A 13,975-nucleotide genomic window follows, 5' to 3' on the forward strand; every position below is an offset into this window, starting at 1 on the left:
CAACTGGGGGAGACAACTCTTTTGCAGGAAAGTATAAAAGTGAAAGTTTTGGTAAAATGGAGAGAAAGAGGAAGTCCCTTTACTTGTGCTGTCCTTTTAGTTGTATTTTTACATTCCACGCATCACATCCTACTTTATGGATTCCAAGTACTATTTATCAACTATGATATGAATAATGCTTATATGACTAAGAGCAATGCCAATGATAATAATACAGAAATGACACTGCAGTAACATCTAGATGTCTCCAGGAACTGTTGGACAAACAGTATCTAGACAGACACCAGCATGCCTGGGCCCGAGTTCCAACTCCACCAGTCAATGGCAGTGGGAGCTCTATAAAATCTTTCCTATTAGGTATTATTGTGTTTTCTGTTTTGATAAAGTTTGATATTGTAGGAAAGCTGAGGCAAAAGTTTCCTGAGGTCAAGTGCAGTCTTGACAATTTAGTCAGAAGAGCTCTCAAAATTTAAATCCGAAGCTGGGCTTCGTGTCACACAGCTGTGATTCTGTCACTCAGGAGGCTGAGTCAACAGGGTTAGTGTAACCATGAGACCACCTTGGAGAGGCACAGTAAATTCAAGGCCAGGCTGGGGTACACAAAATGTCTCGGCACAGGGGTCATTTACACTTTCCCTGTCATTTGACAACTGTTTCCAAGCTCGTTCAAGTTTTCCTGCTGGTTTCTTCATTTTCTTTTTCAGGCTCAAAATCTCCATTTCGAGGCTTTTCACATTTTCTTTTAGGCGTAAATACTCCAATTCAATCCTAAAATATTGATTTCAAAATAATTATTTGCACAGATCTGTTAAAAAAAGTCACATAACCTTTGAAAGAGTACTCACAATTTTAAAAGGTAGAAAAAGTAGATGATTTGGTAGGTAAGATTTTTCTCATTGTGCTTGTTGACACTTTTTCTTTGGCATTATTGGGAGTGAACACAGGGCTCCACGTGGAAAGCACATGCTCTCTCCTCACTGTACTATTTCTGCTCCCCTAAATTACTCCTTTCAGGTACATTTATCAAAGCTAGAATTTTCCCCTGGCCTAATGAAGATTTAGTACTTATATAACTGCAATATGTCTCATATTATGCTGCTGATTTCCTTGATAGATGCTCAAGTCATTTGGTTAAGCCATACCTGTCTAAGGGTTCTTCCATTTTTTCATCATGTTGCACAGAGCTTGTACCTTGATCTTGTGCTTCTGTCAACTGAAAATTAACAAAAGTGTTTATTAATAACCTGCCCATCCCTGGTGTTTGTTTCATAACTGCAGTGGACACAGCTATAATGCTCCACCTCCGTATGGTTTATAGTTACCTCTGTGCTGTGTCTACACCGTTAGCTGAACTGCTGACGCAGGGATCCAATGGCCCACACCTTACAAAATAACACCCTCTCCCCACTACTTAAGTTACCGACCCCAGCTCTAGGTCTGAAACATATTATATTCCTGATTTTAGACCTGTTAGCAGGTCCTCAAACTGACAAAACTAGAAGGTTAGCACAGTGCTATGGACCTGCATTCCTGGCTGCTTGGTAAGCTGATGCTTGAGACCAGCCTGGGCAACTGGGGGAGACAACTCTTTTGCAGGAAAGTATAAAAGTGAAAGTTTTGGTAAAATGGAGAGAAAGAGGAAGTCCCTTTACTTGTGCTGTCCTTTTAGTTGTATTTTTACATTCCACGCATCACATCCTACTTTATGGATTCCAAGTACTATTTATCAACTATGATATGAATAATGCTTATATGACTAAGAGCAATGCCAATGATAATAATACAGAAATGACACTGCAGTAACATCTAGATGTCTCCAGGAACTGTTGGACAAACAGTATCTAGACAGACACCAGCATGCCTGGGCCCGAGTTCCAACTCCACCAGTCAATGGCAGTGGGAGCTCTATAAAATCTTTCCTATTAGGTATTATTGTGTTTTCTGTTTTGATAAAGTTTGATATTGTAGGAAAGCTGAGGCAAAAGTTTCCTGAGGTCAAGTGCAGTCTTGACAATTTAGTCAGAAGAGCTCTCAAAATTTAAATCCGAAGCTGGGCTTCGTGTCACACAGCTGTGATTCTGTCACTCAGGAGGCTGAGTCAACAGGGTTACTGTAACCATGAGACCACCTTGGAGAGGCACAGTAAATTCAAGGCCAGGCTGGGGTACACAAAATGTCTCGGCACAGGGGTCATTTACACTTTCCCTGTCATTTGACAAGTGTTTCCAAGCTCGTTCAAGTTTTCCTGCTGGTTTCTTCATTTTCTTTTTCAGGCTCAAAATCTCCATTTCGAGGCTTTTCACATTTTCTTTTAGGCGTAAATACTCCAATTCAATCCTAAAATATTGATTTCAAAATAATTATTTGCACAGATCTGTTAAAAAAAGTCACATAACCTTTGAAAGAGTACTCACAATTTTAAAAGTTAGAAAAAGTAGATGATTTGGTAGGTAAGATTTTTCTCATTGTGCTTGTTGACACTTTTTCTTTGGCATTATTGGGAGTGAACACAGGGCTCCACGTGGAAAGCACATGCTCTCTCCTCACTGTACTATTTCTGCTCCCCTAAATTACTCCTTTCAGGTACATTTATCAAAGCTAGAATTTTCCCCTGGCCTAATGAAGATTTAGTACTTATATAACTGCAATATGTCTCATATTATGCTGCTGATTTCCTTGATAGATGCTCAAGTCATTTGGTTAAGCCATACCTGTCTAAGGGTTCTTCCATTTTTTCATCATGTTGCACAGAGCTTGTACCTTGATCTTGTGCTTCTGTCAACTGAAAATTAACAAAAGTGTTTATTAATAACCTGCCCATCCCTGGTGTTTGTTTCATAACTGCAGTGGACACAGCTATAATGCTCCACCTCCGTATGGTTTATAGTTACCTCTGTGCTGTGTCTACACCGTTAGCTGAACTGCTGACGCAGGGATCCAATGGCCCACACCTTACAAAATAACACCCTCTCCCCACTACTTAAGTTACCGACCCCAGCTCTAGGTCTGAAACATATTATATTCCTGATTTTAGACCTGTTAGCAGGTCCTCAAACTGACAAAACTAGAAGGTTACCACAGTGCTATGGACCTGCATTCCTGGCTGCTTGGTAAGCTGATGCTTGAGACCAGCCTGGGCAACTGGGGGAGACAACTCTTTTGCAGGAAAGTATAAAAGTGAAAGTTTTGGTAAAATGGAGAGAAAGAGGAAGTCCCTTTACTTGTGCTGTCCTTTTAGTTGTATTTTTACATTCCACGCATCACATCCTACTTTATGGATTCCAAGTACTATTTATCAACTATGATATGAATAATGCTTATATGACTAAGAGCAATGCCAATGATAATAATACAGAAATGACACTGCAGTAACATCTAGATGTCTCCAGGAACTGTTGGACAAACAGTATCTAGACAGACACCAGCATGCCTGGGCCCGAGTTCCAACTCCACCAGTCAATGGCAGTGGGAGCTCTATAAAATCTTTCCTATTAGGTATTATTGTGTTTTCTGTTTTGATAAAGTTTGATATTGTAGGAAAGCTGAGGCAAAAGTTTCCTGAGGTCAAGTGCAGTCTTGACAATTTAGTCAGAAGAGCTCTCAAAATTTAAATCCGAAGCTGGGCTTCGTGTCACACAGCTGTGATTCTGTCACTCAGGAGGCTGAGTCAACAGGGTTACTGTAACCATGAGACCACCTTGGAGAGACACAGTAAATTCAAGGCCAGGCTGGGGTACACAAAATGTCTCGGCACAGGGGTCATTTACACTTTCCCTGTCATTTGACAAGTGTTTCCAAGCTCGTTCAAGTTTTCCTGCTGGTTTCTTCATTTTCTTTTTCAGGCTCAAAAACTCCATTTCGAGGCTTTTCACATTTTCTTTTAGGCGTAAATACTCCAATTCAATCCTAAAATATTGATTTCAAAATAATTATTTGCACAGATCTGTTAAAAAAGTCACATAACCTTTGAAAGAGTACTCACAATTTTAAAAGTTAGAAAAAGTAGATGATTTGGTAGGTAAGATTTTTCTCATTGTGCTTGTTGACACTTTTTCTTTGGCATTATTGGGAGTGAACACAGGGCTCCACGTGGAAAGCACATGCTCTCTCCTCACTGTACTATTTCTGCTCCCCTAAATTACTCCTTTCAGGTACATTTATCAAAGCTAGAATTTTCCCCTGGCCTAATGAAGATTTAGTACTTATATAACTGCAATATGTCTCATATTATGCTGCTGATTTCCTTGATAGATGCTCAAGTCATTTGGTTAAGCCATACCTGTCTAAGGGTTCTTCCATTTTTTCATCATGTTGCACAGAGCTTGTACCTTGATCTTGTGCTTCTGTCAACTGAAAATTAACAAAAGTGCTTATTAATAACCTGCCCATCCCTGGTGTTTGTTTCATAACTGTAGTGGACACAGCTATAATGCTCCACCTCCGTATGGTTTATAGTTACCTCTGTGCTGTGTCTACACCGTTAGCTGAACTGCTGACGCAGGGATCCAATGGCCCACACCTTACAAAATAACACCCTCTCCCCACTACTTAAGTTACCGACCCCAGCTCTAGGTCTGAAACATATTATATTCCTGATTTTAGACCTGTTAGCAGGTCCTCAAACTGACAAAACTAGAAGGTTAGCACAGTGCTATGGACCTGCATTCCTGGCTGCTTGGTAAGCTGATGCTTGAGACCAGCCTGGGCAACTGGGGGAGACAACTCTTTTGCAGGAAAGTATAAAAGTGAAAGTTTTGGTAAAATGGAGAGAAAGAGGAAGTCCCTTTACTTGTGCTGTCCTTTTAGTTGTATTTTTACATTCCACGCATCACATCCTACTTTATGGATTCCAAGTACTATTTATCAACTATGATATGAATAATGCTTATATGACTAAGAGCAATGCCAATGATAATAATACAGAAATGACACTGCAGTAACATCTAGATGTCTCCAGGAACTGTTGGACAAACAGTATCTAGACAGACACCAGCATGCCTGGGCCCGAGTTCCAACTCCACCAGTCAATGGCAGTGGGAGCTCTATAAAATCTTTCCTATTAGGTATTATTGTGTTTTCTGTTTTGATAAAGTTTGATATTGTAGGAAAGCTGAGGCAAAAGTTTCCTGAGGTCAAGTGCAGTCTTGACAATTTAGTCAGAAGAGCTCTCAAAATTTAAATCCGAAGCTGGGCTTCGTGTCACACAGCTGTGATTCTGTCACTCAGGAGGCTGAGTCAACAGGGTTAGTGTAACCATGAGACCACCTTGGAGAGGCACAGTAAATTCAAGGCCAGGCTGGGGTACACAAAATGTCTCGGCACAGGGGTCATTTACACTTTCCCTGTCATTTGACAAGTGTTTCCAAGCTCGTTCAAGTTTTCCTGCTGGTTTCTTCATTTTCTTTTTCAGGCTCAAAATCTCCATTTCGAGGCTTTTCACATTTTCTTTTAGGCGTAAATACTCCAATTCAATCCTAAAATATTGATTTCAAAATAATTATTTGCACAGATCTGTTAAAAAAGTCACATAACCTTTGAAAGAGTACTCACAATTTTAAAAGTTAGAAAAAGTAGATGATTTGGTAGGTAAGATTTTTCTCATTGTGCTTGTTGACACTTTTTCTTTGGCATTATTGGGAGTGAACACAGGGCTCCACGTGGAAAGCACATGCTCTCTCCTCACTGTACTATTTCTGCTCCCCTAAATTACTCCTTTCAGGTACATTTATCAAAGCTAGAATTTTCCCCTGGCCTAATGAAGATTTAGTACTTATATAACTGCAATATGTCTCATATTATGCTGCTGATTTCCTTGATAGATGCTCAAGTCATTTGGTTAAGCCATACCTGTCTAAGGGTTCTTCCATTTTTTCATCATGTTGCACAGAGCTTGTACCTTGATCTTGTGCTTCTGTCAACTGAAAATTAACAAAAGTGCTTATTAATAACCTGCCCATCCCTGGTGTTTGTTTCATAACTGTAGTGGACACAGCTATAATGCTCCACCTCCGTATGGTTTATAGTTACCTCTGTGCTGTGTCTACACCGTTAGCTGAACTGCTGACGCAGGGATCCAATGGCCCACACCTTACAAAATAACACCCTCTCCCCACTACTTAAGTTACCGACCCCAGCTCTAGGTCTGAAACATATTATATTCCTGATTTTAGACCTGTTAGCAGGTCCTCAAACTGACAAAACTAGAAGGTTAGCACAGTGCTATGGACCTGCATTCCTGGCTGCTTGGTAAGCTGATGCTTGAGACCAGCCTGGGCAACTGGGGGAGACAACTCTTTTGCAGGAAAGTATAAAAGTGAAAGTTTTGGTAAAATGGAGAGAAAGAGGAAGTCCCTTTACTTGTGCTGTCCTTTTAGTTGTATTTTTACATTCCACGCATCACATCCTACTTTATGGATTCCAAGTACTATTTATCAACTATGATATGAATAATGCTTATATGACTAAGAGCAATGCCAATGATAATAATACAGAAATGACACTGCAGTAACATCTAGATGTCTCCAGGAACTGTTGGACAAACAGTATCTAGACAGACACCAGCATGCCTGGGCCCGAGTTCCAACTCCACCAGTCAATGGCAGTGGGAGCTCTATAAAATCTTTCCTATTAGGTATTATTGTGTTTTCTGTTTTGATAAAGTTTGATATTGTAGGAAAGCTGAGGCAAAAGTTTCCTGAGGTCAAGTGCAGTCTTGACAATTTAGTCAGAAGAGCTCTCAAAATTTAAATCCGAAGCTGGGCTTCGTGTCACACAGCTGTGATTCTGTCACTCAGGAGGCTGAGTCAACAGGGTTAGTGTAACCATGAGACCACCTTGGAGAGGCACAGTAAATTCAAGGCCAGGCTGGGGTACACAAAATGTCTCGGCACAGGGGTCATTTACACTTTCCCTGTCATTTGACAAGTGTTTCCAAGCTCGTTCAAGTTTTCCTGCTGGTTTCTTCATTTTCTTTTTCAGGCTCAAAATCTCCATTTCGAGGCTTTTCACATTTTCTTTTAGGCGTAAATACTCCAATTCAATCCTAAAATATTGATTTCAAAATAATTATTTGCACAGATCTGTTAAAAAAGTCACATAACCTTTGAAAGAGTACTCACAATTTTAAAAGTTAGAAAAAGTAGATGATTTGGTAGGTAAGATTTTTCTCATTGTGCTTGTTGACACTTTTTCTTTGGCATTATTGGGAGTGAACACAGGGCTCCACGTGGAAAGCACATGCTCTCTCCTCACTGTACTATTTCTGCTCCCCTAAATTACTCCTTTCAGGTACATTTATCAAAGCTAGAATTTTCCCCTGGCCTAATGAAGATTTAGTACTTATATAACTGCAATATGTCTCATATTATGCTGCTGATTTCCTTGATAATGCTCAAGTCATTTGGTTAAGCCATACCTGTCTAAGGGTTCTTCCATTTTTTCATCATGTTGCACAGAGCTTGTACCTTGATCTTGTGCTTCTGTCAACTGAAAATTAACAAAAGTGTTTATTAATAACCTGCCCATCCCTGGTGTTTGTTTCATAACTGTAGTGGACACAGCTATAATGCTCCACCTCCGTATGGTTTATAGTTACCTCTGTGCTGTGTCTACACCGTTAGCTGAACTGCTGACGCAGGGATCCAATGGCCCACACCTTACAAAATAACACCCTCTCCCCACTACTTAAGTTACCGACCCCAGCTCTAGGTCTGAAACATATTATATTCCTGATTTTAGACCTGTTAGCAGGTCCTCAAACTGACAAAACTAGAAGGTTAGCACAGTGCTATGGACCTGCATTCCTGGCTGCTTGGTAAGCTGATGCTTGAGACCAGCCTGGGCAACTGGGGGAGACAACTCTTTTGCAGGAAAGTATAAAAGTGAAAGTTTTGGTAAAATGGAGAGAAAGAGGAAGTCCCTTTACTTGTGCTGTCCTTTTAGTTGTATTTTTACATTCCACGCATCACATCCTACTTTATGGATTCCAAGTACTATTTATCAACTATGATATGAATAATGCTTATATGACTAAGAGCAATGCCAATGATAATAATACAGAAATGACACTGCAGTAACATCTAGATGTCTCCAGGAACTGTTGGACAAACAGTATCTAGACAGACACCAGCATGCCTGGGCCCGAGTTCCAACTCCACCAGTCAATGGCAGTGGGAGCTCTATAAAATCTTCCCTATTAGGTATTATTGTGTTTTCTGTTTTGATAAAGTTTGATATTGTAGGAAAGCTGAGGCAAAAGTTTCCTGAGGTCAAGTGCAGTCTTGACAATTTAGTCAGAAGAGCTCTCAAAATTTAAATCCGAAGCTGGGCTTCGTGTCACACAGCTGTGATTCTGTCACTCAGGAGGCTGAGTCAACAGGGTTACTGTAACCATGAGACCACCTTGGAGAGGCACAGTAAATTCAAGGCCAGGCTGGGGTACACAAAATGTCTCGGCACAGGGGTCATTTACACTTTCCCTGTCATTTGACAAGTGTTTCCAAGCTCGTTCAAGTTTTCCTGCTGGTTTCTTTATTTTCTTTTTCAGGCTCAAAATATCCATTTCGAGGCTTTTCACATTTTCTTTTAGGCGTAAATACTCCAATTCAATCTTAAAATATTGATTTCAAAATAATTATTTGCACAGATCTGTTAAAAAAGTCACATAACCTTTGAAAGAGTACTCACAATTTTAAAAGTTAGAAAAAGTAGATGATTTGGTAGGTAAGATTTTTCTCATTGTGCTTGTTGACACTTTTTCTTTGGCATTATTGGGAGTGAACACAGGGCTCCACGTGGAAAGCACATGCTCTCTCCTCACTGTACTATTTCTGCTCCCCTAAATTACTCCTTTCAGGTACATTTATCAAAGCTAGAATTTTCCCCTGGCCTAATGAAGATTTAGTACTTATATAACTGCAATATGTCTCATATTATGCTGCTGATTTCCTTGATAATGCTCAAGTCATTTGGTTAAGCCATACCTGTCTAAGGGTTCTTCCATTTTTTCATCATGTTGCACAGAGCTTGTACCTTGATCTTGTGCTTCTGTCAACTGAAAATTAACAAAAGTGCTTATTAATAACCTGCCCATCCCTGGTGTTTGTTTCATAACTGTAGTGGACACAGCTATAATGCTCCACCTCCGTATGGTTTATAGTTACCTCTGTGCTGTGTCTACACCGTTAGCTGAACTGCTGACGCAGGGATCCAATGGCCCACACCTTACAAAATAACACCCTCTCCCCACTACTTAAGTTACCGACCCCAGCTCTAGGTCTGAAACATATTATATTCCTGATTTTAGACCTGTTAGCAGGTCCTCAAACTGACAAAACTAGAAGGTTAGCACAGTGCTATGGACCTGCATTCCTGGCTGCTTGGTAAGCTGATGCTTGAGACCAGCCTGGGCAACTGGGGGAGACAACTCTTTTGCAGGAAAGTATAAAAGTGAAAGTTTTGGTAAAATGGAGAGAAAGAGGAAGTCCCTTTACTTGTGCTGTCCTTTTAGTTGTATTTTTACATTCCACGCATCACATCCTACGTTATGGATTCCAAGTACTATTTATCAACTATGATATGAATAATGCTTATATGACTAAGAGCAATGCCAATGATAATAATACAGAAATGACACTGCAGTAACATCTAGATGTCTCCAGGAACTGTTGGACAAACAGTATCTAGACAGACACCAGCATGCCTGGGCCAGAGTTCCAACTCCACCAGTCAATGGCAGTGGGAGCTCTATAAAATCTTTCCTATTAGGTATTATTGTGTTTTCTGTTTTGATAAAGTTTGATATTGTAGGAAAGCTGAGGCAAAAGTTTCCTGAGGTCAAGTGCAGTCTTGACAATTTAGTCAGAAGAGCTCTCAAAATTTAAATCCGAAGCTGGGCTTCGTGTCACACAGCTGTGATTCTGTCACTCAGGAGGCTGAGTCAACAGGGTTACTGTAACCATGAGACCACCTTGGAGAGGCACAGTAAATTCAAGAGCCAGGCTGGGGTACACAAAATGTCTCGGCACAGGGGTCATTTACACTTTCCCTGTCATTTGACAAGTGTTTCCAAGCTCGTTCAGGTTTTCCTGCTGGTTTCTTCATTTTCTTTTTCAGGCTCAAAATCTCCATTTCGAGGCTTTTCACATTTTCTTTTAGGCGTAAATACTCCAATTCAATCCTAAAATATTGATTTCAAAATAATTATTTGCACAGATCTGTTAAAAAAGTCACATAACCTTTGAAAGAGTACTCACAATTTTAAAAGTTAGAAAAAGTAGATGATTTGGTAGGTAAGATTTTTCTCATTGTGCTTGTTGACACTTTTTCTTTGGCATTATTGGGAGTGAACACAGGGCTCCACGTGGAAAGCACATGCTCTCTCCTCACTGTACTATTTCTGCTCCCCTAAATTACTCCTTTCAGGTACATTTATCAAAGCTAGAATTTTCCCCTGGCCTAATGAAGATTTAGTACTTATATAACTGCAATATGTCTCATATTATGCTGCTGATTTCCTTGATAGATGCTCAAGTCATTTGGTTAAGCCATACCTGTCTAAGGGTTCTTCCATTTTTTCATCATGTTGCACAGAGCTTGTACCTTGATCTTGTGCTTCTGTCAACTGAAAATTAACAAAAGTGTTTATTAATAACCTGCCCATCCCTGGTGTTTGTTTCATAACTGTAGTGGACACAGCTATAATGCTCCACCTCCGTATGGTTTATAGTTACCTCTGTGCTGTGTCTACACCGTTAGCTGAACTGCTGACGCAGGGATCCAATGGCCCACACCTTACAAAATAACACCCTCTCCCCACTACTTAAGTTACCGACCCCAGCTCTAGGTCTGAAACATATTATATTCCTGATTTTAGACCTGTTAGCAGGTCCTCAAACTGACAAAACTAGAAGGTTAGCACAGTGCTATGGACCTGCATTCCTGGCTGCTTGGTAAGCTGATGCTTGAGACCAGCCTGGGCAACTGGGGGAGACAACTCTTTTGCAGGAAAGTATAAAACTGAAAGTTTTGGTAAAATGGAGAGAAAGAGGAAGTCCCTTTACTTGTGCTGTCCTTTTAGTTGTATTTTTACATTCCACGCATCACATCCTACTTTATGGATTCCAAGTACTATTTATCAACTATGATATGAATAATGCTTATATGACTAAGAGCAATGCCAATGATAATAATACAGAAATGACACTGCAGTAACATCTAGATGTCTCCAGGAACTGTTGGACAAACAGTATCTAGACAGACACCAGCATGCCTGGGCCCGAGTTCCAACTCCACCAGTCAATGGCAGTGGGAGCTCTATAAAATCTTTCCTATTAGGTATTATTGTGTTTTCTGTTTTGATAAAGTTTGATATTGTAGGAAAGCTGAGGCAAAAGTTTCCTGAGGTCAAGTGCAGTCTTGATAATTTAGTCAGAAGAGCTCTCAAAATTTAAATCAGAAGCTGGGCTTCGTGTCACACAGCTGTGATTCTGTCACTCAGGAGGCTGAGTCAACAGGCTTACTGTAACCATGAGACCACCTTGGAGAGGCACAGTAAATTCAAGGCCAGGCTGGGGTACACAAAATGTCTCGGCACAGGGGTCATTTACACTTTCCCTGTCATTTGACAACTGTTTCCAAGCTCGTTCAGGTTTTCCTGCTGGTTTCTTCATTTTCTTTTTCAGGCTCAAAATCTCCATTTCGAGGCTTTTCACATTTTGTTTTAGGCGTAAATACTCCAATTCAATCCTAAAATATTGATTTCAAAATAATTATTTGCACAGATCTGTTAAAAAAGTCACATAACCTTTGAAAGAGTACTCACAATTTTAAAAGTTAGAAAAAGTAGATGATTTGGTAGGTAAGATTTTTCTCATTGTGCTTGTTGACACTTTTTCTTTGGCATTATTGGGAGTGAACACAGGGCTCCACGTGGAAAGCACATGCTCTCTCCTCACTGTACTATTTCTGCTCCCCTAAATTACTCCTTTCAGGTACATTTATCAAAGCTAGAATTTTCCCCTGGCCTAATGAAGATTTAGTACTTATATAACTGCAATATGTCTCATATTATGCTGCTGATTTCCTTGATAGATGCTCAAGTCATTTGGTTAAGCCATACCTGTCTAAGGGTTCTTCCATTTTTTCATCATGTTGCACAGAGCTTGTACCTTGATCTTGTGCTTCTGTCAACTGAAAATTAACAAAAGTGTTTATTAATAACCTGCCCATCCCTGGTGTTTGTTTCATAACTGTAGTGGACACAGCTATAATGCTCCACCTCCGTATGGTTTATAGTTACCTCTGTGCTGTGTCTACACCATTAGCTGAACTGCTGACGCAGGGATCCAATGGCCCACACCTTACAAAATAACACCCTCTCCCCACTACTTAAGTTACCGACCCCAGCTCTAGGTCTGAAACATATTATATTCCTGATTTTAGACCTGTTAGCAGGTCCTCAAACTGACAAAACTAGAAGGTTAGCACAGTGCTATGGACCTGCATTCCTGGCTGCTTGGTAAGCTGATGCTTGAGACCAGCCTGGGCAACTGGGGGAGACAACTCTCTTGCAGGAAAGTATAAAAGTGAAAGTTTTGGTAAAATGGAGAGAAAGAGGAAGTCCCTTTACTTGTGCTGTCCTTTTAGTTGTATTTTTACATTCCACGCATCACATCCTACTTTTTGGATTCCAAGTACTATTTATCAAGTATGATATGAATAATGGTTATATGACTAAGAGCAATGCCAATGATAATAATACAGAAATGACACTGCAGTAACATCTAGATGTCTCCAGGAACTGTTGGACAAACAGTATCTAGACAGACACCAGCATGCCTGGGCCAGAGTTCCAACTCCACCAGTCAATGGCAGTGGGAGCTCTATAAAATCTTTCCTATTAGGTATTATTGTGTTTTCTGTTTTGATAAAGTTTGATATTGTAGGAAGGCTGAGGCAAAAGTTTCCTGAGTCAAGTGCAGTCTTGATAATTTAGTCAGAAGAGCTGTCAAAATTTAAATCAGAAGCTGGGCTTCGTGTCACACAGCTGTGATTCTGTCACTCAGGAGGCTGAGTCAACAGGGTTACTGTAACCATGAGACCACCTTGGAGAGGCACAGTAAATTCAAGGCCAGGCTGGGGTACACAAAATGTCTCGGCACAGGGGTCATTTACACTTTCCCTTCTTCTGTTTAGTTTACTTCTCCCAGGACAAAACCTCATCAGCCATTATTTGGTATGGATTCCTTCTGCAGTGAGTCCTTCACATGGCATAGTGACTCACATGGGTTTCAATCTGAATTTTGCAATCTTCTAATCTAGGTTTGGAGGCCTTACTGTTAGAATGCCACCTGTTATAATTCACCTTTTTTTTCTTTTTTAATGTTGCTTTCCAATGGACCACATTGTCTTTTTTGAATATTTTCCAGTTGTACATGGTACCACTACCAATTTTTCAACATCTCAATACCTTTGTATATGACACTTAAAGTAAGATGATGGCCCCTGGCATTTTAATTCACAAATGATACCTTATCAACATGTCAGCATGTTATGTGTATGAAAAGTATAGTACAACAACAGGACTAATTTATTTGAATTCTAGAAAAAATTGTTTCTCCACATTTCATCATAGAAAACACTAGGCAGAATTCTGTAGCTCCCTTATAACAAGTCTTTTCTTGTTGTTGAGACAAAATAACCAGACTCACAAGTTAAGAGAGGAAAGGTTCAGAACTCACAGTTTATAGAGGTTTCAGTTCATAGTAGGCTGGCTCCAGAACAGGGAGGCATTGCAGAGGGGCATTACGGACCAGAAGACAAGCAGGAGCAGCAGCAGCAGCAGCAGCAGCAGCAGCAGCAGCAGCAGCAGCAGAATCAAGCTTTTTTCTGTCCCTACATCTTATCCAGGTACTCACCTTTAGGGCAGGTAGCACTCATACCCTTAATCTTAACATCACATCCTTGATCCCAGAAC

At 40.2% G+C, this 13,975-nt stretch overlaps 1 protein-coding gene across 1 annotated transcript in view; it reads right to left on the minus strand.

The window, feature by feature from the left end:
* Positions 1-57: 57 nt before the first annotated feature.
* The window catches only part of LOC134474785 (protein Hook homolog 3-like), a 36,085-nt gene continuing 22,167 nt past the window's right edge, over positions 58-13,975 (minus strand). Inside the window, exons 7-21 of the mRNA XM_063243459.1 lie at positions 12,119-12,189; positions 11,607-11,745; positions 10,551-10,621; positions 10,080-10,177; positions 8,471-8,511; positions 7,415-7,485; positions 6,904-7,042; positions 5,848-5,918; positions 5,336-5,474; positions 4,280-4,350; positions 3,768-3,906; positions 2,712-2,782; positions 2,199-2,337; positions 1,143-1,213; positions 58-768 (exon numbers count right to left, since the gene is read on the minus strand). Of these exons, the coding sequence (XP_063099529.1) occupies positions 513-768; positions 1,143-1,213; positions 2,199-2,337; positions 2,712-2,782; positions 3,768-3,906; positions 4,280-4,350; positions 5,336-5,474; positions 5,848-5,918; positions 6,904-7,042; positions 7,415-7,485; positions 8,471-8,511; positions 10,080-10,177; positions 10,551-10,621; positions 11,607-11,745; positions 12,119-12,189 (1,587 nt within the window). The 3' untranslated portion in view covers positions 58-512. The remainder of the gene's footprint in view (positions 769-1,142; positions 1,214-2,198; positions 2,338-2,711; positions 2,783-3,767; positions 3,907-4,279; positions 4,351-5,335; positions 5,475-5,847; positions 5,919-6,903; positions 7,043-7,414; positions 7,486-8,470; positions 8,512-10,079; positions 10,178-10,550; positions 10,622-11,606; positions 11,746-12,118; positions 12,190-13,975) is intronic.

The sequence above is a fragment of the Cavia porcellus genome, unplaced genomic scaffold (genome assembly GCF_034190915.1).
Source record: "Cavia porcellus strain 051 isolate PalLab524CR breed Dunkin Hartley unplaced genomic scaffold, mCavPor4.1 scaffold_38, whole genome shotgun sequence".
In the NCBI taxonomy this organism is placed as follows: domain Eukaryota; kingdom Metazoa; phylum Chordata; class Mammalia; order Rodentia; family Caviidae; genus Cavia; species Cavia porcellus.